Genomic DNA, 23,253 nt, shown 5'->3' on the forward strand with positions numbered 1-23,253 from the left:
GTGCTGAGGGCTCCAGAGCTGGCCCCAGCACTGCAGGTGGGAGCTCAGCAGAGCAGAATCCCCTCCCTGCTGCCCACACTGCTGGGGATCAGCCCAGGACAGGACTGGCCCTGGGCTGTGATTGCTCATTATCAGCTCATGTTGAGCATCTCATCACCCATCAAATCCACCCAAAATCCGCTAAGAGACTCCAGATATATTTGCTTGTGTTAATCAGCTAGAAGAGTCTTAAGTATAGGAAGAACATTTTGAATGAAGCAGAAACCAACCTGAGCCTCTTCAGAAGGAGCCCAAATCTTCAGTTCAAGCTGCAGACTGACTCAGACCCTGCTGCCAAGGTTTTTCCACCCAAGAAGACACAGGACGTGTGCTCTGTCACATGAAATCTTCAGCTCTCTCCATCCTAATATCTCATATCAATGCAAACAAATGTAAACCTGACCCAGGGGCTGTTGAGCAGCAAACACAATGGTGTTGGCTACACCAAGATGAATTCCTTGGTAGTAGATGGTGGAGGAGTGGCCCGGCCGAGGAGGTGGGAAGCAGATTTAGCCCTGCAGGGTATGGCAGGGATTTTCTGTCTGCCAACAAAAACTCAGGCAGGCACACCTTAGAAACACATGACACATGCATTTTCAGGAAAGGAAAGGGGGTGGTTTCTCCATGACCTTACCAATTCCCCATTATCAGGTGGAGGGGGATTTTTCTGCTGCCCTCCCAGTTCCCAGCCAGTGAGTAACATGCCCCAAGCCTGCCTGCTGATGAGAAAATGCAGCCTTCTTTCTAAAGAGTGCTAATTCACAGCGCTTTCCTCTGGCAGCATCCAAGGGGGAGTTTTCTCCTTTCTGCCATTTGACTGCCATTTGCATATTTCAAGTCTCATTTGTCTGGAAACGAGCTGGAAATGCACTGGTGATAAGACTCCAGCTTCCACTAAATCATTTCTGAAGCCCCGTGTTTGGTAAATAGGTCCCACCCAAGGGAGGTTCTGCTTTCAGAAATGCTAAACCTTTCAGGGTAAAATCTGAATATTGGGCTGTCTGCATCAGATATATCTCCTGGCTTTCATGAGCAGCCACATGCTGATTTATGGCAGCCTGCTGTTTGTTTATCAACATTTACATTGTGGATTTTCCAATTATTCTAATAACGTCAGGCCAACAAGTTGGTCATGATGTTGCTCCTTTAAAGTCTTGCCTTTGAACATACACATATAAATCAGCTCTCCTTTGATGTGAAATTGGAGATTTCATAACCTTCTATTTACTTTTGGGTTTGTTTAAAAAAAAAGAAAACCCAGCTGAAGGGAAAAACAAACACCAAAAGCACCCACCCCAAACCAAACAGTACTTTGTAGCTCATTAGAAGCCTTTTCTAGCCCATTAAAAACTAGATTGTTTTAGGAAGCCAGAGCTAAAAAGTGACAAGAGCATTTGGAGTGTTTTCATGTCTGATCAGAGAATTGTTTTGGGTGGAAAAGACTTCCAAAGTCATCGAGCCCAACCTTCAACCCAACACCACCATGGCCATTAAACCATGGCCCACAGTGCCATGTGCAGATGGTTACTGAACACCTCCAGGGACAGAGACTGCGCCATCTCCCTGGGCAGCCTATTCCAGTGCCTGACTACTCTTGCAGGAAAGAAACTGTTCCTAATCTACAACCTAAACATCCTCTGGCACAATTTCAGCCCATTTCTTCTCATCCTATCGCCTGATATGAGGGAGAAGAGACCAACCCCCACCTGGCTCCAGCCTCCTTACAGGGAGTTGTAGAAAACCAGAAGGTTTCCTCTCACCCTTTTTATTTTCCAGGCTGAACAACCCCAGTTCCCTCAGCTGCTCCTCACCAGACCCGTTCTCCACACTCTTCACCAGCTTCCTTGCCCTTCTTTGCTCCCACTCCAGCCCCTCAGTGTCTTTCTTGGAGTGAATGGTCCAAAACTTAACCCAGTATTGAAGCTATGGCCTCACCAGCACCCAGCACAGGGGGACAATCATTCCCCTACTTTTGCTGGCCAAATGATTAGTTGAGTGCAGCCATTCCACTGTTCACACACTGAAATGTGCCTGCAGATCTCCTTTGCAACAGGAGATTTAGATTGGTGTGAAATGTGCTTCCTCTTTTTAAACCTTCCCATCGCCCTTTCTGTGAGTGCTGAGAGAGGAAAATCAATAGAAATGATGAAGTAACAAGGAAAGCTGCAGACTTCTTGGCACAGCCCTTTCTGTAAATGATGTAACGTCAGGAAAGCACAGAAAAATGATGCAGCTATTGCTCAAGTGAACTAAACACTTAACTCTTTAACTCTCTTGACTCGAAAACTTGTGAAGAAAGAGTGAAAGAAATGCTCCACTGCTCAAAATCAGCAGGTTTACCAAATGTAGTTTGGGGGAAAACCCCACAGAGTAGTGGAAGATGGCATTCAGTGAAGGGGGCCTGCAGGGAAGCTGGGGAGGGAGTTTTTACAAGGGCATGTTGCAACAGGACAAGGGGCAGTGGTTTCAGCTGGAGGAGGGCAGATTTAGACTGGATATTAGGAAGAAATTCTTTCCAGTGAGGGTGGTGAGACACTGGAACAGGTTGCCCAGGATGGCTGTGGATGCCTTTTCCTTGGAGGCGTTCAAGCCCAGGCTGGATGAAGCCTTGAGCAACCTGCTCTAGTGGGAGGTGTCCCTGCCCATGGCAGGGGGTTGGAACTAGATGATCTTTAAGGTCCAACTTGACCCATTCTATGATTCTATGATTCTATGAGCTACAAGGTACGTGTGTGCCACAGTTCTGCATCCCTGCCTATTAGGGGAGCAAGCAGGGGGCGTCCAGGTTTGGTACTGACCCAGGGTTGCACCTTGTGAGCCTCACTCCGCCTGTGCTCAGGCAAAATCCTGACTCCAAGGATTTTGTCTTCCTAAGGAGTCTGGCATCTCTGTGGCAGACAGGAATGAGGTATCCATGTCAGGAAGTGAGACATGGGTATTAACAGATACTCCTTCCACCTTCTCCAGCAGGCAGCGAGATGAATCTCATTCTCTTTAAATCATCAGCAGCAGCAGCAGCCCATGAGCGTCACATCCATCCCTTCCCAGGGAGCAGAGGTCTAGACAAAGGCATTGCGCAGGGGCTGGTGCCGTATGCACCCGTGAGTAATTTCCCTCCTGCCTCCAAATAATTTCCACCTTGACTCTGGCTCTGGCTCTGTCACATGGGCAGGTGTCAGCTCTTACTAGCTCCCACTGCTGGGCACCCAGCTATTCCCACGAGAATCCCAGCGTGGTTTGGGTTGGAAGTGACCTCTGGAGATCATCCAGTCCAACCCCCTGCTAAAGCAGGGGCACCCACAGCAGCTTGCCCAGCAGCACAATGGGCAGATGGCTTTGGAAGCTCTCCAGACAAGGAGACTCCACAACCTCTCTGGGCAGCCTGCTCCAGGGCTCCAGCACCCTCACAACAAACAAGTTTCTCCTTCTGTTCAGGTGGAACTTCCTGAGTTCCACTTTGTGTCCTGTGTCTTGTCTGTCACTGGGCACCACTGAGAAGAGTCTGACCCCATCCTCTTGCCCCCCACAAATTCTTTAGCTCTTGCTGAGCATGGAGCAGATTCCCTCTGGGGCTGCTCTTCTGCAGGCTCATCAGCCCCAGGGCTCTCATCATTTCCTCCTCACAGAGCTGCTCCAGGCCCCTCAGCATCTTTGGGGCCTCCGCTGGACTCTCTCCAGCAGTTCCCTGCCTCTCTTGGACTGGGGAGCCCAGAACTGGACCAAATACTCCAGAAGTGGCCTCGCTAAGGCAGGGTAGAAGTGGAAGAGAGCCTCCCTCAACATGCTGGCCACGCTCTTCATGCGCCCCAGGAGGCCATCGGCCTTCTTGCCCGTGAGGGCACATCACTGCCTGATGGTGAACTTGTTATTCACCAGCACTCCCAGGTCCTCCTCCTTGGAGCTGCTTTCTAGCAGGTCATCCACCTCACCTGGACTTAAGGCTGTTGAAATTAATGGAGTTACACCAAAGTTTAATTGCACCTCTGGACCTGGAGTAATTTACTGTAGCAATTAAGCTGAGGAGGATTCATCCCAGCTGCCTTGGGGTGGAAATCAAAGGGGAAAGTCACCCTGCTCCCACAAACGCTTTTGTTCTGGGGCTCTCTAGGAGCGAGGGCTGTGGGGTTTGCGTCAGCAGGGTGGGTCGCCGGGAACAGAGTTTATAAACAGTTTTACACACTGCAGATCTGCACCAAGATGCCTCCTCCATCAAAGTGTGGGGTGGGACCCCACTCTCCCTTACTACTCCAGGCTGGAGCCCCACAGCATCTGAGCAGCTCTTTTATCTCGAAATTGCCCTCAGCTCCTGCAAATGACTACAAGGGTTTTTTTTCCCGCAGCCTCTTTGCATAAAGACTCTTGGCCCGAGGGAAGCCCAGCTGGTAGAAATCGACTTCAAAGGCTTTGCATCAGCAGCAGATACATCCTCCTGTCTTTCTTCTCCCTCTGAAGCAGCAGGAACACCTCTGATTCTGTGCTCCAGAGGGGAATGGGAACAGAAATAACAACAGGACCATGGCCGGAGCTGGTGTGGGTTTGGGAATGCTGAGAACTCTGTGTGCCTCTGCGTGGCCTTCCCTAACCTTCCTTGGAAAGGAGGAGGCTTTTATAGAATCAGCCAGGTTGGAAGAGACCTCCAAGATCATCCAGTCCAACCTAGCACCCAGCCCTAGCCAGTCAACTAGACCATGGCACTAAGTGCCTCATCCAGTCTTTTCTTGAACACCTCCAGGGACGGTGCCTCCACCACCTCCCTGGGCAGCTCATTCCAATGCCAATCACTCTCTCTGGCAACAACTTCCTCCTAACATCCAGCCTAGACCCACCCTGGCACAATTTGAGACTGTGTCTCCTTGTTCTGTTGCTGGTTGCCTGGCAGAAGAGGCCAACCCACACCCAGCAACAGCCTCCCTTCAGGTAGTTGTAGATAGCAATGAGGTCACCCCTGAGCCTTCTCTTCTGCAGGCTAAACACCCCCAGCTCCTTCAGCCTCTCCTCATAGGGTTTGTGTTCCAGGCCCCTCACCAGCTTCATTGCCCTTCTCTGGACACATTCCAGCACCTCAACATCTCTCTTGAATTGAGGAACCCAGAACTGGACACAGCACTCAAGGTGTGGCCTGAGCAGTGCTGAGAACAGGGGCAGAATAACCTCCCTTGTCCTACTGGCCACACTGCTCCTGATGCAGGCCAGGATGCCACTGGCTCTCTTGGCCACTTCTTCCCTAACGAGCCAGAAAGGTGGCGTTTTTCACGCCAAAGGCCCAAGGAGGTGCCCCACGTGTGGCTGGATGCTGCTGTGGGCTCCAGCCCACGTCACAGGCGCTGGCCCCAGAGGCAGCACACTTCCAGCGTTCTTGGGCTGCTAAATCTGCCAAGTTCTGCCCTAAACTAGGCCAGATTTTCCTCCTCTGCATTGTTGGAGTAAGTCCAGAAGAGGTCCATGAAGACGATCACAGGGCTGGAGAACCTCCCCTATGCAGACAGGCTGAAAGAGTTGGGGCTGTTCAGCCTGGAGAAGAGAATGCTGCAGGGAGACCTTAGAGCTGCCTTCCAGTACTTGAAGGGGGATAGAGGAGAGCTGGGGAGGGACTTTTTACAAGGGCTTGTAGTGCTAGGATAAGGGACAAGGAGTTGAAGCTGTAAGGGGGGAGATTTAGACTGGAGATTAGGAAGAAGTTGTTTGCAGTGAGCATGGTGAGACACTGCACAGGTTGCCCAGGGAGGCTGTGGACCACAGAGTCACAGAACGTGATCAAAGATCAAAGATCACATTCTGTGATCCACAACCTCCCTGGGGGTGTTCAAGGCCAGGTTGGATGAGGCCTTGAGCAAGCTGAGCTGGTGGGAGGTGTCCCTGCCCAAGGCAGGGGGTCAGAACAGGATGGTCTTTAAGGGCCCCTCTGAACCAACCCATCCTGTGATTCTCTGATGCAAATGGAGGCAGGAACCTTTGGCTGCAGAGCTGTTGCTTAGGATGGGCTGAAGGAGCAGCTGCTAAGTGGCTGGAGCAGCTCCCCTGCACGCAGCACTGATGCCACCGATCTCCCCTGCGCTGTAGCTGTGGTGCTGGTGCACAGCACTCAGCCCCTCACTGCAGCTGAGGAACCAACCCCTTCCTTCTGGCTTCTCAAACAGGCCAGCTGGATCAATGGCCAGCTGAGTATGAACCACCAGTGTGCTCAGGTGGCCCAGAAGGCCACCAGCATTCTGGCCTGCATCAGGAACACTCTGGCCAGCAGGCGTAGGGATGTGGTTGTTCCCACTCTGCTTTGCACTGCTGAGACCTCACCTCGGACACTGGGTTCAGCTTAGGCCTCTCACTCCAAGAGGCACATTAAGAGCATGTCCAGAGAAGAGCACCTAAGCTGGTTAAGGGCCTTGAAAACAGATCCTGTGAGGAGTGGCTGAGGGATCTGGGGTTGTTCAGTCTTCAGAAGAGGAGGCTGAGGGGAGACCTCATTGCCCTCTACCACTCCCTGAAAGGAGGTCGGAGCCAGGTGGGGCTTGGGCTCTTCTCACATCCAACAAGGGACAGGACAGGAGGAAACAGCCTCAAGCTGTGCCAAGGGAGGTTCAGGTTGGGTATGAGGAACAATTTCTTCCCAGCAAGGGGTCTCAGGCACTGGACAGGCTGCCCAGGGGGGCGGTGGAGTCCCCATCCCTGGAGGTATTTAGCAGTGGTGGTGGGTCTGGGAGCTCTAGGTGAGCAGTTGCACTTGGTGATCTCAAAGGTCTCTTCCAACCTCATCAGTCCTGTGGTTCTGTGAAATAGTGCTGAGGAAAGTGTGGGCAGCCAGGAGGGAGCTGTGAGTGCACTTTCCCAATAGCAGTCAAGGAAATCAGCACTCACACAGGACTGGGAAGCTGGAGCAAAGCTGTGACTCCCTCTGCCAGCAAGCACACGAGAAAGGGTCACTGCTGGTAATCAAAGAGTGATTCAAGTTCTGGGAGGTTTAATTTGCTGCAGATGACTTCTGCAGTGACTTCAGAATCTGCAAAACAGGAAAGCTCCACACGATGAGACGTTTGGGGTTTTTTTTTCTCACACACAACCCTCCAGATGGTTTCAGACCTCAGTGACTTGCTGGAAGGTCAAATCCACCATCATGTGGCTTTGGTTAGTAACAGTTTCAGTTGGGGCTTTATGTCATTGACGTTATCTTACTATGTGAGTGTGTTGGGTCCTGTGATGTGAGTTTGGGCTAGAGAGAAGGGAACCTCAGGCCCATTTATCCTGACATTCAGAGAATCATTGGAAAAGACCTCCAAGATCATCGACCATCAAGGTCCACCGTGGCTATTAAAGCATGCCCCAAAGCTCTGTGTCCACATGCTACCTTGGACACCTCCAAAGGTGGACACCCTTGCTGGGGGTCATCATGAAATTGCAGAACCCTTTTGACTGGAAGAGACCTTTAAGGTCACTGAGTCCAACCCTTAACCCAACACTGCCAAGTCCACCACTGAACCACGTCCCTCAGTACCACATCTGGATGGGTTTGAAATGATTCCACTGCTTCTCTGAGCAGCCATTTCTGGGGCTTAGCCACTCCTCCAGTGTAGAAGTTGTTCCTCACGTCCAACCTAAGCCTTCCCTGGCATTTCTTCTTCTCCTGTTACTTGGAAGAAGAGACAGACTCTCACCTCACTCCAGCCTCCTTTCAGGGAGATGTGGAGAGACAGGAGGTCTCCTCTCAACCTCTTTTTCTCCAGGCTGAACAACCCCAGTTCCTTCAGCTGCTCCTCACCAGCCCTGTTCTCCAGACCCTTCACCAGCTTCCTTGCCCTTCTCTGGGCCCACTCTAGACCCTCAGTGTCCTTCCTGGGGTCAAGGCCCCAAAACTGAACCCAATATTGGAGGTGTGGCTTCCCAGTGCTGAGTGCAGGAGGGCTTCCCACACCCACAGGGATGTTTCAAACCAACACCTGCAGGCAGGGGTGGGATTGGCAGCTCCATTGCTGAGCTGTCTGGTGGCTCCTGCTTCATCCAAGCTAATGCGACGTTGTAGGTGCAGTTTTGTGTATCAGAAGGTTGTAGCTGCACTTAGGCTGTGCTGGTCTGGGGGCTTGCTCTGGGCCAGGGAGTTGGGGTGGACATCTCCACTTGTGTAGCTCCTCATATGTGCACATGTGTGGCTGTATGCCCACCCCAGTTCCCATCTGCTCAGCGAGGTTCTCAGTGCTCATTCTCCTCATCAAAGGCAGGGAGATGCTTATTAATTAGGAAAATAACATTCTTGTGATGGCTGAGCTCAAGGGCCATGCTGGGCTGGTGCAGCAGCTCCTGAGAGCAGCCACTCTTGTGTGTGCTCCTCAGCAGAGCAGTTGGCACTCTCTCAGCGCTGGCCCTGCCATCTGTGTGCTTTACCCTTTGCTGTCAGATCAGTTTAATGGAGGGATGGTTACAGAGGTTTGCAGATGACATCAACCATTGATCTGTGCAGAGAAGCAGTGATGGGCTTCCTGCCCCCCACAGGCAAGGGGCAAAGCAGTTCAGGGGAAGTGGCTGCACTCCAGAGTATTCTGGTATCAAGGGAAGCTCAGGAAACACCCCAGCTACCCTGCATGAGCAGTGAAGAGGTGATAACTGCCTGCACCACCAGCATGCCTCACTCTGTGGTGTTCTTTAAAGGCCATCATATTGTTAAGTGAACTCTGCTTAGATGCCAGCATCACTCAGGTGGCAAAGTGGAATCAACTTTGCAAGGCATGTGAGTGTTCTCAGAACACCGTGGGTGTCTCAGCTGGGTTTGGCCCTGAGAGTCCTCTCAGCAGTGCTGCAGTGCTGCTGTCTGCTTTGCAGAAGGTTGGTGATTAGGAGTGAGTGAGATTAAGGCTGGATGGAAGAGGTGATGAGAACAGATTCAGGATTAGAGATCAGATAGGAGAATGCCAAGGTCTTATATCTGTCCTCATCTGTGCTGCAGATGGCTTGGGTGACCTTGTGGAGGGTATTTGTCATAGAATCATAACATCATAGAACGGTAGGGGTTGAAAGAGACCTCTGGAGATCGCCCTACCATAGCAGGATGACCCAGGGCAGGTCACACAGGAATGCATCCAGGCAGGTCTTGAAAGTCTTCAGAGAAGGAGACTGCACAGCCTCTGGACAGCCTCCAGACAGCCTCCTCCAGGGCTCTGTCACCTTTACAGTAGTTTTTTCTTCATGTTTAGGTGGAACTTCTGTGCTCCAGTTTGCATCTGTTGCCCCTTGTCCTATCACAGGGCACCACTGAAAAGGGACTAGCACCATCTTCTTGACACCCACCCTTCAGAGATATCATAAAATAGGTATATCTTCAGAGAATCATAGAATTGTGTTGGAAAAGACCTCCAAGATCATCGAGTCCAGCTGTCAACCCAGCACCACCATGGCCATTAGACTGTGGCCCCAAGTGCCATGTCCATACATTTCCTGAACACCTCCAGAGATGGTGATGCCAGCACCTCCCTGGGCAGCCTGCTCCAATGGCTGATCACTCTTGCAGAAAAGCCAGTTCTTCTGATGTCCAGCTTAAACCTCCCCAGCACAATTTCAGACTGTGTCAGTGGTTCATGCCTTCGTGGCAAGGCAGCATTTGGTACTTTGTGAAGGCAGTTGTGAAGGAAGCACAAGCCCTGTGAGGAGAGGCTGAGGGAGCTGGGGCTGGGGGTCTTTAGTCTGGAGAAGAAGAGGCTCAGAGGAGACCTCGTGGCTGTCTACAACTACCTGAAGGGAGGCTGTAGCCAGGTGGGGTTGGTCTCTTCTCCCAGGCAACCAGCAACAGAATGAGGGAACAGAGTCTCAAGTTGTGCCAGGGGAGGTCTAGGCTGGATGTTAGGAGGATGCTAGGATGTTCATACCAGAGAGAGTGATTGGCACTGGAATGGGCTGCCCAGGGAGTTGGTGGAGTCGCCATCCCTGGAGGTGTTCAAGAAAAGACTGGATGGGGCACTTAGTGCCATGGTCTGTTCGATTGGCTAGGGCTAGGTGCTAGGTTGGGCTGGATGATCTTGGAGGTCTCTTCCAACCTGGTTGATTCTCTGACATTTTGCTTCAGCTGTTTGTTTGCCACTTGGCATCGCATGTCTGAAAGAAGTGATTGTGCATGGAACCCGACTCATTCAGCCTTGCTGAAAAGCTCTTTGCACAATCATCTGGTGATGGTATTTTCCTTGGAAGCATAAAGGCCTTGATGCAGGGAGATGTTTCAGCACATGCTGCACTGTGAGGCTGTGGGAGTGCTCACGTGTTGGTGGCTCCTGCTTGTGACCGGTGGAAGTACGTCACTGTGAGGGATGAGTGGGACGGAGCTCTCCTCTCCTCTTCTCACAGCCTTCCTCCCTCTCGCCTTTCATTCTCGCTGCCACCCATTCCTCGTCGCTAAGGGTTCTCCTACGAGTTTCAGAAAGGCTTTTATCCCTCTTGCTTGGCATGAAATTCATTGGAGACCTAGCCCACGACCCAGTGCTATGGGATGCCCTCCTGGGTAGCCAGCATCCTTCACATCCCACTTCTGCTTGTATCCTGTGAGATGGCATTCTTCACATCCTGCTTCTCCTGGTATCCCATGAGATGGCATCCTTCCCATCCTGCCCATATCCCATAGGACAGTGTTTAAACTGATAGAGTAACCCAGAGAGTGAGGCCTTGCTGTGCTATGTGATGCTCACAGTGGCAGGTTGCTGCAGGAGATGAAGGCAGAGATGGTGGTGGCAGAGCCTGAGCAGGGAGCACCCATGTTAGGTCCATACAAGCAGCCAGGTGGTATAAGAGAGGTGACGTCAGGTTTTGACCTCTGATAATGATGAGCTCAAGGAGAGCAGAAGGTGGGCTCACAGCCTCGTTTGCTCTATGCAGCTCTTTTGGCAGAAGGCTGAGCAGAGTTCAGGAGGACTTCCACCTGGCTGGTGCTGAGCAGTGGCTGGACCTTACCTGGCCAGCCAGGCATGGTGTTTGTGATACTTAGTGCTGGTCCAGGCAGGGAGCTACGGGCTGTGCATGGGCTCTGCCTGTCCCTGCCCATCACCTCTTGCAGCAGGAACAGGGCTGTGATGCAGCGCAAGCTGTCCCCCCCCCGTGCCCTGTGTCTCCCAGTCCTATGATGTCACACCAAATGAGATGGGGGAAGGAAGTAATTTGAGACCATAGGTGGCACTTGGTTTTAGGAGCCCTGGCTGCTGTCATGTGGCATATTGCAGCTAGCAGTCGCCAAGAACATCCTAAGGCTGGGTAGATGCTGGACGCGAGTGGGGGTTCCTTGCTGGCATCTGTGTGACACTCAGAACACAAGGAGCTCTCCTTCTGAGTCAATGCCAAAAGGGCAGTTACAGCTTCCTCATTTCAATTTAAAGCACAAACCCAAGACTAAATCTGGGCTAAAACAAAACCTACAGCTTCCTAATGCCAATTAAAAACACACATCAAGGATTAAATCTTGAAATAGTCTCTTGTAAGAAAAAATATGTCATTGATTGCAGATTTACAGATGGGAGGTTTATGCCTGAAAAGATGTTTCCACTTTGTGTGAGGATATATTTTGCCCTTTAAAAAGAGGGAAAACATTTCTGATCACCCTTAGGGAAGTGAAAAGGGAGGCTTTTAAGAAGCCATCTGTGAATTCTTGCTTGGAAAGCACTGTCTCTGCTATGAAAAGGGTTAAAGCAACGCAGCAAGGGATAAAAAAAAACAATCCAAAGCCCCTGCTGCCTTTCCCCCCCCTTATTTAAATATGCACAGAGCTTCTCCCTCCATTTTAATCTTCCTCCATCAAAAGATGGCTGTGTTCCTGAGGCTGGCAGCCCCTCCGAGAGCAGAAGCAGCAGCAGCAGCGTTCGTGTGCGCTGCAGCTCAGCTGAGCAAAGCCGCTGCAGAGAGGGGACCCCCTTCAGCCAACGAGGCAAGCAGGAGGATCCATAATTCATGAGTGCTTCCAGCCAGCCGAGCAGGACACGCTGGGATTAGTTCTGGTTTCTTCGTGCAATCCCTGCTTGCAGTCTTCTCTCCGGCCACCAAATAGCACCCACGGGCAGCTCTTCTGCAAAGATGCTCTTCTGCAAAGATGCTCTTGCCAGGCTTGGCTTTGTCTGAGCTTAGCAGCTGCTGGCCTTTGGGGGATCTCAAGCTTTGAGGAAGGCTGAGTTTTGGGGGCGTTTTTTTTGTTTCCTTTCCTGACAAGGGAAGGTGGTGGTGGTGGTGGTGTGTGTAGGGGCGGTGGTGGCGTGTCCCAGGAGCTTGCCCGGTGATCTCTCCGTGAGGATTTGCAGACAGCGGTGGCAGTGGAGCTTTCCAAAATGCCTGAAGCAAACTATTTGTTATCTGTGTCCTGGGGTTATATTAAGGTGGGTTTTCACTCCTGAAAAGCTTTATAAATGACTTGATTTTCGTGCTGAGGCTTATAAATGACTCCTTTTGGGGGCTAAATGACAATTTTAATGCTAAGGCTTATGAATGACTCCCTTTTTTTTGTGCTATATGACTTCATTTTTGTGCTAAGGCTTATAAATGGCTTTTATTTTTTGGTACTAAATTTTTTTTGTGCTAAGCCTTATAAATTCTTTTTTTTGTGTGCAATATGACTTCATTTTTGTGCTAAGCCTTATAAATTACTTCTTTTTTTTTTTTGGGGGTGCTAGATAATTTATTTGCTAAGGTATATAAATGACTTTTTTCTTGTTGTTGCTGTTGTGCTAAGGCTTATAAATGACTTAGGTTTTGTGCTAAGGTTTATAAATGGCTTAAATTTTGTGCTAAGGTTTGTAATTATTTTTTTCTGTGCTGAGGTTTATAAATGACTTATTTTTGGTGCTATATTGCTTGAATAAAACCTCTCCCAAGATAAAAAAAACCACTGCTTTTAAAATGCTTAGGAAAAAAAAAACCCTCTGCTTTTAAAATGCTTATTTCTGTGTGCCAGGAGCTAAAACATGTCCTGTGCATGGTGTGTGCTTGTATGTGCTTTTGGTTTGGTTTGGTTTTTTTTCTCCTTGGGATGAAATGATGCAGCAATGAAAATGTGTGATGAGAAAATCAGGAGGGTTCGTAGAATGTTTGTCTAGGGGGGAAAAAAATGGTCAAATCCCACATTTTTCCTGCCAGATTTTCAGATTTATGGCATCTTTCTCCTCAGTTCTGAGCGTAAGGAATTGTCTTTTCCTTACATAATGCAAAATGGAGCAAACTTGGGCAATGCAGGATGAAAGCTTGTAGGATGTGGGGATGTAAAAAGCAATATAAGAAGCTGAGAGGGGAGCTGAGATGTTGCCTTCTCATCTGTAGCAGCAAAAACTAAAAGATTCATCTTTGTAGGAGATGAATCTGAGAGCATAAAGGTAGTGACAAGAAATAATCTGGTCATGCTGGTGGCTGAGCAGTATCTAAATGAAACCACATGTGACTGACTCCGTTCCAAACACCTCCAGAATTCTGCTTGTTTCACAGCCTGTCTGTGGTGCTCAAGCTGCTTGAGTGTGGAAGAGAAAAATGCCATCTTTGTCTCTCTGTTCTTCTCCTCCCAGTTCAAGAGGATGCTGAACCGGGAGCTGACACACCTCTCCGAGATGAGCCGCTCCGGCAACCAGGTGTCCGAGTACATCTCCAACACCTTCCTGGGTAAGGAATCACAGCCCAAGCTTTTGGTTGACTCAAAGAGAAGGATTAACAGCAGCCTAATACCCATCAAGTCAGTTTTCCTCTGGGACAGAAAAATCGTTTAAATGTTGCCATTTTTCATTCTCAAAGGGGATGTGGGGAGGAAAATAAGACAGTGTCCGAATAAGTCTGTCTGCAGAATACCTGCTCCAGATCAAAAGCTTACTCTGCTGAGGTGGAGTGCAGCTCCTGGTAGCTGTGTTATGCAATATTTGAGATTTGTATTGACCTTACAGAAAGGACAAAGTCACACAGCCCAGCTGCATGCTCTCATCTGTGCAACTACTGCCTCAGCCAGCTGCAGCTTCCCCCTTCAGAGAGGCTGCAGATAAGCAGGCTCAGCCCACACATTTCAGTTGATATCTGGTTGCGCCTTTTGCTCTGCAAGTCAGAATAAAGAGAATATTTTCATAGCATCACAGACTGGTTTGGGTTGGAAGGGACCTTTAAAGGTCACCCAGTCCTACCCCCTGCAGTCAGCAGGGACAGCTGCAACTAGAGCAGGTTGCTCACAGCCCCAAACATTGTGAGCTGGAATGGTTCCAGGGATGGGGCAGCTACCACCTCTCTGGGCAACCTGGAACAGGGTCTCACCACCCTCAGAGTGAAAAAACTTTTCCTTTCCCCTGGTCTGAACCTCCCTCTTTTAGTCCAAACCATCACCCTTTGTCCTGTCACAACACGTCCTGCTCAAAAGTCTGTCCCCAGCTTTGTTTTTGACCCCTTTAAGCATTGAAAGGCCACCAGAACCTCTCCCTGGAGTCTCTTCTTTTCCAAGCTGAACAACCTTAGTGCTCTCAGCATGGCCTTGTGGCTGAGTGGTTCCATCCCTTGTGTCATTTTTGTAGCCTCCTCTAGCCCTGCTCCAAGAGCTTAATGTCCTTTTTGTGCTGAGGACTCCTCTCATTCTACACATTAGGGTTTTTGTTTGAGCTTATAGGACTACTGGCATGAATCAATCCTCCATATCCTCTGTAAGGACAATGCTTTCTTCTTGGCTTCTATAAGTCTTGAAAGACCACCAGGAAGTCTCCCTGGAGACTTCTCCTCTCCATGCTGAACAACCCCAGCTCTCTCAGCCTGGCCTCAAAGCAGAGGGCTTCCAACCCCTGTCAGGAAAATGTTTTCTGTGTTTTCAAGCAACCATCCTAATTGTCATTCTAAATTCTAAACTTTGTGACCATCTGCATTTAAACCAAAGCTTAGCACAGGACCCTCCTATGTATAGAATCACAGAATTGTTTCAGTTGGAAAAGACCTCCAAGAGGATGGAGTCCAACCATCAAGAGCACCCAAAAGCTTTGAGTCCAACAGCTTCAAATGCTGCTGGGTGTCTGTGGGATACTAGAGCTCAGGAAGGGCTCATGCCCTGCAGTGAAGACGACCCAGAAGGCACTCACTGTGTGACACAGTTATTCCCATGAAGGGATTTTAAAGTCATTTCCACAGCCAGCTGCAGCTGGAACCTCTGCCTGCATGTGGGCCACATCCCATCATTACTAATCCACTGAAGCCTGTAGCTGCTCTGTGGGACTCCACTGACCCTCTCTGATTGCTCAGCGTAACCATAACATCCAGAGTATGAAATAATCCAGGCAAGAGGAGCAAGGCTGCCTAGCTGCCAGCTGAAGAGTCTGGAACATACCCAGCACGCCAGGAAGTGTGATCACCATGGCATCTTCAGGGGTTTGTTGTTCATAGTCATTAAAACACAGAATGGTTTGCATTAGAAAGGGACCTCAAAGATCGTCTAGTTCCAACATCCCTGCCATGGGCAGAGGCACCTTCCACTAGAGCAGGGTGCTCAAGGTCTCATCAGGTCTTGCCAGTGGCTACTGCGTATGGTTCTGGAGCAGGATGTCCTGCAGCCCAACATGATTCCAGTATGGACTTGACAGAAAACTGAAGCCCTACAACTAGACTCCCATTTCTGAAGCATCTCAGCAGGGGCTCTTTAGCTGGTGCTAATGCTTTTCTGTGATTATCCCGATTACCCTTGCACCAAACAAGTTTCTCCTCCTCTTAAGGTGGAACCCAGTCACAGGACAAGGGACAGAGGGCACAAAGTGGAACCCAGGAGGTTCCATCCTAAGAGGAGGAGAAACATGTTTGTTGTGAGGGTGCTGGAGCCCTGGAGCAGGCTGCCCAGAGACGTCTTCTTCTCTGGACAGCTTCGAAACCCAGCTGGGCATTGTGGTGCTGGGCAAGCTGCTGTGGGTGCCCCTGCTTCAGTGGGGGACTTGGACTGGATGATCTCCAGAGCTCACTTCCAGCCCCACCCTGCTGGGATTCTGGGATTCTGTGACTTCATTAAATACACAGAAGATGTCAGGAAGTAGCAAAGTCTCTGCAGAGGGCCAGTACTGCAGTCACAGTCAGGCAGTGAGAGCCAGGACAGCAGCTTTAGATCCCTCTAAAGGACAGAACTGAGGAGCAGGATTACCACTGGCCACATCACACAAATGGGGAGGGTCATGATTACCTTACAACTCTCTCTACAACTCCCTGAAAGAAGGTTGGAGTGAGGTTAGGGTTGATCTCTTCTCCCTAGTATTGGGTAATAGAATGAGAGGAAATGGCCTTAAATTGTGCCAGGGGAGGTTTAGGTTGGAGATTAAGAACAATTACTTTGCTGCAGGAGTGGTCAGGCACTGGAACAGGCTGCCCAGGGAGGTTGTGCAGCCACCATCCCTGGAGATGTTCAAGAAACCTATGGACATGGCACCTGGGGACATGGTTTAATGGCCGTGGTGGTGTTGGGTTGATGGTTGGACTCAGTGATCTTAGAAGTTTTTCCAGCCCCAACAATTCTCCAATTGTCTGTTTCTCTGCCCTTTTCACCATGTGCCCTTTCCTAAGGCCTGAGGCGTGTTGCCACTGCCACGAGGCCATGAGTTAACAAATCAGAGTGTTTCTGTTCCAGAATGTCCCTTTGACGCTGCCCTCGCGTTAGTCATGGCTAAGGAGATTATGGAGAGGAAAATCCTTCTGTTGTTCAGCAAGAACACACCAGGGAAACTCCCACTGATACCAGCCCGACTGTGCCTGTGAATAAAACCTTCCTCCTTAATTGCTGTGTTGCCAGCAAGCTGCTAATTCTGATTTCAGAGATTTTTAATTAAGCCAAGGCAAAAGTAACTATGCCTCTATGCTGAGGCCCTCCAGAGGTCCCCAGAGATGCAAAGGTGCAAGGAGATTGCAGTAACCTTTGCTAAAAGGTCACTCAACAATGGTTAGGGTGAAAGGAAAGACCCACTGGATTTGTCTTAATGCAGCCACTGGAGCAGTTGGAAGGGCAGTCAGTAGGGTATGTGGAGAGATTTATTTCTCTGACACATCTCCACAGCCATGCTTGTGCCCCAGGAGATGCCTACTTAATGTGCAGGAGCATTCTTGCTGTCCCTGAGCCTGGCAGTGGAACTGTGGGCTGTGCTTTGGGTGCTCTTCTGGAGGTATCGGTAAAGGGCAACTCTTCGCTAATGATCAGTGACAACAGCTTGTTATTGGGTGGGTGCTTGAAGAACAGCAGGTTTGGAGATAGGTTAACACTAATCATAGAATCATAGACTTTAAAGATCATCTAGTTCCAACCCCCCTGGTCTAGTGGGAGGTAGCCATGTCCATGGCAGGGGGTTGGAGCTAGATGATCTTTAAAGTCCCTTCCAACCCGAACCATTCTGTGATTCCCTGACCCTGCAGAAGAAGAGTTTGAGCTGGTGTGCAGAGCCATGCAGTCAGCAAAGCCAAGGGTTGGGTTTGGAGGAGTGTGAGGAGTGCTTGTCCTAGAAACAATGTTGACTCATTTCACCTTTATTTGTTACAGACAAGCAGAATGATGTGGAGATTCCTTCTCCCACCCAGAAAGACCGAGAGAAGAAGAAAAAGCAGCAGCTCATGACACAAATCAGTGGAGTGAAAAAACTAATGCACAGTTCAAGCTTAAATAACACCAGCATCTCACGATTTGGTGTGAAAACAGAAAAGGAGGACCACCTGGCCAAGGTATGACAGGTTCTTGCTCTTCTGGGAGAATTGGTGTTACCTGGAAGCCAGATTAGATTAGTTGGGTGGACTGGAGTTGGTATTCCTGAAGTGATGTGGCCATGCCAAATGCTATAATTGATGCTATCAGCCCCCAACAGCATATTTTATGTTCCTAAATTCCCTGGAAACATCCCTAAAATAAGACAAGCAATGTCTCGGAAGGGGACCACAGGGGAACTGGGGAAGGGCTTTTTACAAAGGCTTGTAGTGACAGGGTGAGGGGCAGTGGCCTTCAGCTTGAGGAGGAGAGGCTTAGACTGGAAATTGGGAAGAAATTGTTTTCAGTGAGGGTGGTGAGATGCTGGAACAGGTTGCCCAAGGAGGCTGTGGGTACTCCCTCTCTGGAGGTGTTCAAAGCCAGGCTGGATGAAACCTTGGGCAACATGGGCAAGAGGAACGTGCCCATGGCAGGGGGTTGGAACTAGATCATCTTTAAGGTCCCTTCTAACCTAAACCATTTTATGATTCTTTGAATCTGGTGAAGGCTGAGGAGAACAATTATCAAAGACCTGCAACAACACTGTGTCCAGCAAAGTGCTTGTGGGGCCTTTGTCTCTATGACAGAGCAACCTGGGAGCACTCACCACAAATCATTCCCCAGCCACACAGACAAATGTCATCCTCTCACACAAGCGCTTTGGCTTCACCCTTCAGTTACTATGTGTTCATGTACTTTATTAAGCTCATAATTACAATGATGAAGATTCATTTTACATCTTTTTAAATGCTTGGGAAAGGGCAGAGGACATGCTGCAAGAGATAACTCACAGAATAATAGACCCGTTAGGGTTGGAAGAGACCTTTGAGATCATCAAGCCCAACCACTCAGCTGGAGCTCACGGTCCCACCGCCACTGCTGAGCCACTGCCACTAAACCACATGCCTGCACACAACTTCTGAATACCTCCAAGGAAGCAGAAGTGTCTGGAATAAAATGTAACTGCTCTCTTTTTCTCTTTCCCAAAGGAACTGGAAGATCTGAATAAGTGGGGTCTCAACATCTTCAATGTCGCGAGGTACTCCCACAACAGGCCCCTCACCTGCATCATGTATGCGATATTTCAGGTCTGTCTTCTCCTCCAGTTTGCTGGCTTTTTTTTACAACACTTGTTGGGTTTCTTACTGTTTTCTGGTTTGTCACCTTCTACAGCAGCCCCTCCTTACCTGCTCTCTGCTCATGTGCTTGTCCCATTCATTACACAGGAGCGAGACCTGCTGAAAACCTTCAAAATCTCGTCAGACACGTTCGTGACGTACATGATGACGCTGGAGGACCACTACCACTCAGACGTGGCTTACCACAACAGCCTCCATGCTGCTGACGTTGCCCAGTCCACCCATGTTCTGCTCTCTACCCCTGCACTGGATGTGAGTTACCTACTTTGAGCTAAGAGCAGTTGTCATGCTTGAAAGCATTGCAGCACCCGTTAGAACACAGTAGAAAACACTTAAGCTGAGCTGATGACCAGTAGAGTGCTGTTGGATCTTCTAGGGGCTCAGTTTCCTGCCAGGAAAATCAACATGGAGAACTTCAAGCAGCAACTTTGCCTGAAGAGTCTCTGCATCATCTTTTGTTTTCATTTTGAGGCACTAATGTGCTGTCATGGCCAAGCAGTCCTATGGTCTCCTGGGGTATATCCAGAAGAGTGTGATCGGCACCTCCAGGGGGGGCCTCCTCCCATTATGCTCTGCCCTGCTGAGGCCACAACTGGAGCACTGGGTCCAGTTCTGGGCTCCCTAGTTCAAGGGAGACAGGGAACTAGTGGAGGGAGTCATGTGGAAGCTAGAAAGCTGCTGAGGACCTGGAGCATCTGTGTGAGGAGGAAAGGCTGAGAGCCCTGGGCCTGTTGAGCCTGCAGCCTGAGAGGGGATCTGCTCAGTGCTCAGCAAGAACTAAAGGAACATGTAGGGGGCAAGAGGATGGGCCCAGACTCCTCATAGTGGTGCCCAGTGACAGGACAAGGGACAACAAGCACAAAGTGGAACCCAGGAGGTTCCATCCTAAGAGGGGGAGAAACTTCTTTGCTTTGAGGGTGCTGCAGCTCTGGAGCAGGCTACCCAGAGAGGTTGTGGAGTTGTGATGCTGGGCAAGCTGCTGTGGGTGCCTCTGTTTTAACAGAGGTGTTGGACTGGATACCCTGCAGAGGTCCCTCCCAACCCCCACCACGCTGGGATTCTGGGATCTCAAAGAGCACATACTGCTTGTAGACATACCCTCTGAATAAATGCCTTGTCCTCAGAGAAGTAGTTTACAAAGCAGAGTTTGTTTCTCTCAATCAGCCTCTCAAACTGGTGAGAAAGAAAATGTTTCTGACAAATCCCTTTGCTCCTTCCTAGGCTGTCTTCACTGATTTGGAAATCCTTGCTGCCATTTTTGCAGCTGCAATCCATGATGTGGATCACCCTGGGGTCTCCAATCAATTCCTCATTAATACAAGTGAGTTTTGCTTCACATACAGCAATAACTTCACCTGCAAGCTTGGGCAGGCTATGGAAATGCATTTTCCATACATTGAGGTCACAGATGATGCCTGAAATTGCTTTCTCAGTATATTCTGCAGTTAAACCAGTTGGGTGATTTGCAGTGAAATTCCCGACAAAGGAAGTTGTTCTGGCACAATTTACAGTGAGGGTGGTGAGACCCTGGAACAGGTTGCCCAGGAAGGTTGTGAATGCCACCTCCCTGAGGGTGTTCAAGGCCACGTTCGATGAAGCCCTGAGCAGCCTGTTCTAGTGGGAGGTGTCCCTGCCGATGGCAAAGGGTTGAAACTAGATGATCTTGAAGGTCCCTTGCAACCCAAACCGTTCTATGAATCTGTGAACTTGCAAAGAGCCCTTGCATCCTGTTAATGTACCTCCCAACTTTTCTATCCCTAAGTGCAAATTCCATCCCATCCTCACTTTAAGATAAATAATGCCATTGACAAGGGGAAAGCTGAATGGTCTTAGAGGGCTTTCCAACCCAAACAATTCTGGGGTTCCCTAAGTCAGCCACCTGCAGGAGTCACATATTTGTGTTGCTTTGCTAGACTCTGAGCTGGCCCTGATGTACAATGACGAGTCCGTCTTGGAGAACCACCATCTGGCTGTGGGCTTCAAGCTGCTGCAAGAGGAGCACTGTGACATCTTCCAGAACCTGACCAAGAAGCAGCGCCAGACACTCAGGAAGATGGTGATTGACATGGTAGGAGCTGCTCCTCTTCTTAAAGACAAGCCTGGCTTCTCTGTCTGGTTGTCCATGCTGAGATACTGTTTTCTCTTCTCTGAAGGTATTGGCAACAGATATGTCCAAGCATATGAGTCTGTTAGCTGATCTGAAGACTATGGTGGAAACAAAGAAGGTGACCAGTTCAGGAGTCCTCCTTCTGGACAACTACACAGACAGAATACAGGTAGGTTAGCCATGGGTCCTGCACAATGTGTGTTTTGTCCAGGACTGAAGAAGCCACACTCATGGTTTTGCTTTGGCATTTAAAAGGACCATAAATAGAAGCAACTGACCTATATTTTCAGCAGTGATTTGCAACACCTCTCACATGAAGAAAGGCTGAGAGACTTGAGGTTGTTCAGCCTGGGGAAGAAAAGGCTCCAGGGAGATCTGCTGGTGGCCTCTCAGTGCTTAAAGGGGCAGATCATAAATCTGGGGACTGACATTTGAGCAGGGCCTGTTGTGGGAAGTGGTAGTTTGGACTCAAAGAGGGAGATTCAGACTGGAGAGAAGGAAGAAGGTTTTTTATGAGTAGGGTGGTGAGACCCTGGCCCAGGTTGCCCAGAGAAATGATAGATGCCCCATCCCAGGAAGCATTCCAGTTCACTTTTTTTGAGGCTGTGAGCAACCTGCTCTAGTTGCAGCTGTCCCTGCTGACTGCAGGGAGGTTGGATTAGAGGACTTCTAAAGGTCAAACCCAACCCAATCTGTTTTGAAGAGGTACAAAGTGGTCCTGCATCTTTTAGGATGATGTTGTTAATGAAGCTGCACAGCCCACAGACCTTCATCTCTAAGGCTGATGTTTCAAGGGTTCCTGAATTTGCTTGCTGCTTTGTGGGCTCTTGAGTTTCCTTGCTGCTTTCTCCTTCGTGTTCCTTCTCTCAGAGAGCATAGTGACATTGATACAGCATTGTGAGGTTGCAAGAGTTTAATGTGCAACTCCTTACCTAAAGCAGCTCTGAGGCTGAGCTGCAGTGAGTGAGGTACAAGTTGTTCCCTCTATAATCCCTGATTTACAGAAATGAGAAAGCAAACTGGAATGAGGTTTAGTTAATAGGAGAAGATGCATCCTGATCTCTCTACCCTCCTGGCCAACTTCTCAGAACAGACTCCCAGGAGAATCATAGAATTGTAGAATGGTTTAGGTTGGAAGGGACCTCACAGATCATCCAGTTCCAACCCCCTGCCATAGGGAGGGACACCTCCCACTAGAACGGGTTGCTCAAGGCCTCATCCAACCTGGCCTTGAACACCTCCAGGGATGGAGCATCCACAGCCTCTCTGGGCAGTCTGTGCCAGTGTCTAATCACCTGCACTGAAAAGAATTTCTTCTTAATCTCTAAGTCTCTCCCCAACCAGCTTCAATGCATTTCTCCTTGTCCTATCACTACACACAAAGAAGTCCCTCCCCAGCTCTCCTGTATCCCCTTCAGATACTGGAAGGCTGCTATACGTGTCCCTGGTGTGTTTTTCTCTCCAGACTGAACAGCCCTAACTTTCTCAGGCACAGGGGAGGTGCTTTAGCCCTTGATCATCTTTGTGACCTCCTCTGGACCTCCTCCAACAGTTCCATGTCCTTCTTGTGTTGGGGGCACCAGACCTGGATGCAGTACTCCAGATGGGATCTCATAGAATAAAGCAATATCATTTAACCATCTGAGAGCATGGAAATACAATGTGAATGGTGGGAAGCACCTGCATACTAAAACAAGCCTGTATGATGTCAGTGACATCACCACAACTGCACCCACTTGTAAGTGTGGAGTCGTCTGACACACGTACAGCAGACAGTACCCGAAGCAGAGAGCAGCTGCTGGTCTCGCCCACAGGGGTGTGGGTTGCTAATATTTCTATGGGCTGCTATTAGAATATTTTTATGTGCCAGTGAAGGTTTAGGTTGGAGATTAGGAACAACTTCTTTCTTGCAAGAGTGGTCAGGCACTGGAACAGGCTGCCCAGGGAGGTGCTGGAGTCATCATCCCTGGAGGTGTTCAAGAAACCTGGGGGTATGGCACTTGGGCCATGGTTTGATGGCCATGGTGGCATTGGGTTGATGGTTTGACTCCATGATCTTGGAGATCTTCTCCAACCCAAACAATTCTGTGATTCCGTGCTGCATAACTGGAGAGTTTTGTGGTGAGATGTTCTGGAGTGAGCAAGCAGCTACAGCTTGAAACCTACCCTCCTTTCCCAGTGGATTTTCACAAGGTTTTGATCATAGAATCAACCAGGTTGGAAGGGACCATGCAAGCTCACCCAGTCCAACCTATCACCCCTATTCTATCAACAAGACCATGGCACTAAGTGCCTCATCCAGGCTTTTCTTGAAC

At 49.5% G+C, this 23,253-nt stretch overlaps 1 protein-coding gene across 4 annotated transcripts in view; it reads left to right on the forward strand.

Annotated features, from left to right (window-relative positions):
* The window catches only part of PDE4B (phosphodiesterase 4B), a 309,783-nt gene that overhangs the window by 278,761 nt on the left and 7,769 nt on the right, over nucleotides 1–23,253 (forward strand). For 3 of the 4 annotated variants that reach the window (XM_064147443.1, XM_064147444.1, XM_064147445.1), the window contains 7 exons: nucleotides 13,539–13,632; nucleotides 17,495–17,673; nucleotides 18,682–18,780; nucleotides 18,919–19,083; nucleotides 20,053–20,152; nucleotides 20,745–20,899; nucleotides 20,985–21,107. In XM_064147443.1, coding sequence (XP_064003513.1) covers nucleotides 13,539–13,632; nucleotides 17,495–17,673; nucleotides 18,682–18,780; nucleotides 18,919–19,083; nucleotides 20,053–20,152; nucleotides 20,745–20,899; nucleotides 20,985–21,107 — 915 coding nt within the window. Of the gene's footprint in view, nucleotides 1–11,797; nucleotides 12,363–13,538; nucleotides 13,633–17,494; nucleotides 17,674–18,681; nucleotides 18,781–18,918; nucleotides 19,084–20,052; nucleotides 20,153–20,744; nucleotides 20,900–20,984; nucleotides 21,108–23,253 lie in introns of those variants that run through there. The other variant, XM_064147446.1, reaches the window with a different exon arrangement.

Source organism: Pogoniulus pusillus, chromosome 8, assembly GCF_015220805.1.
Source record: "Pogoniulus pusillus isolate bPogPus1 chromosome 8, bPogPus1.pri, whole genome shotgun sequence".
Lineage (NCBI taxonomy): Eukaryota > Metazoa > Chordata > Aves > Piciformes > Lybiidae > Pogoniulus > Pogoniulus pusillus.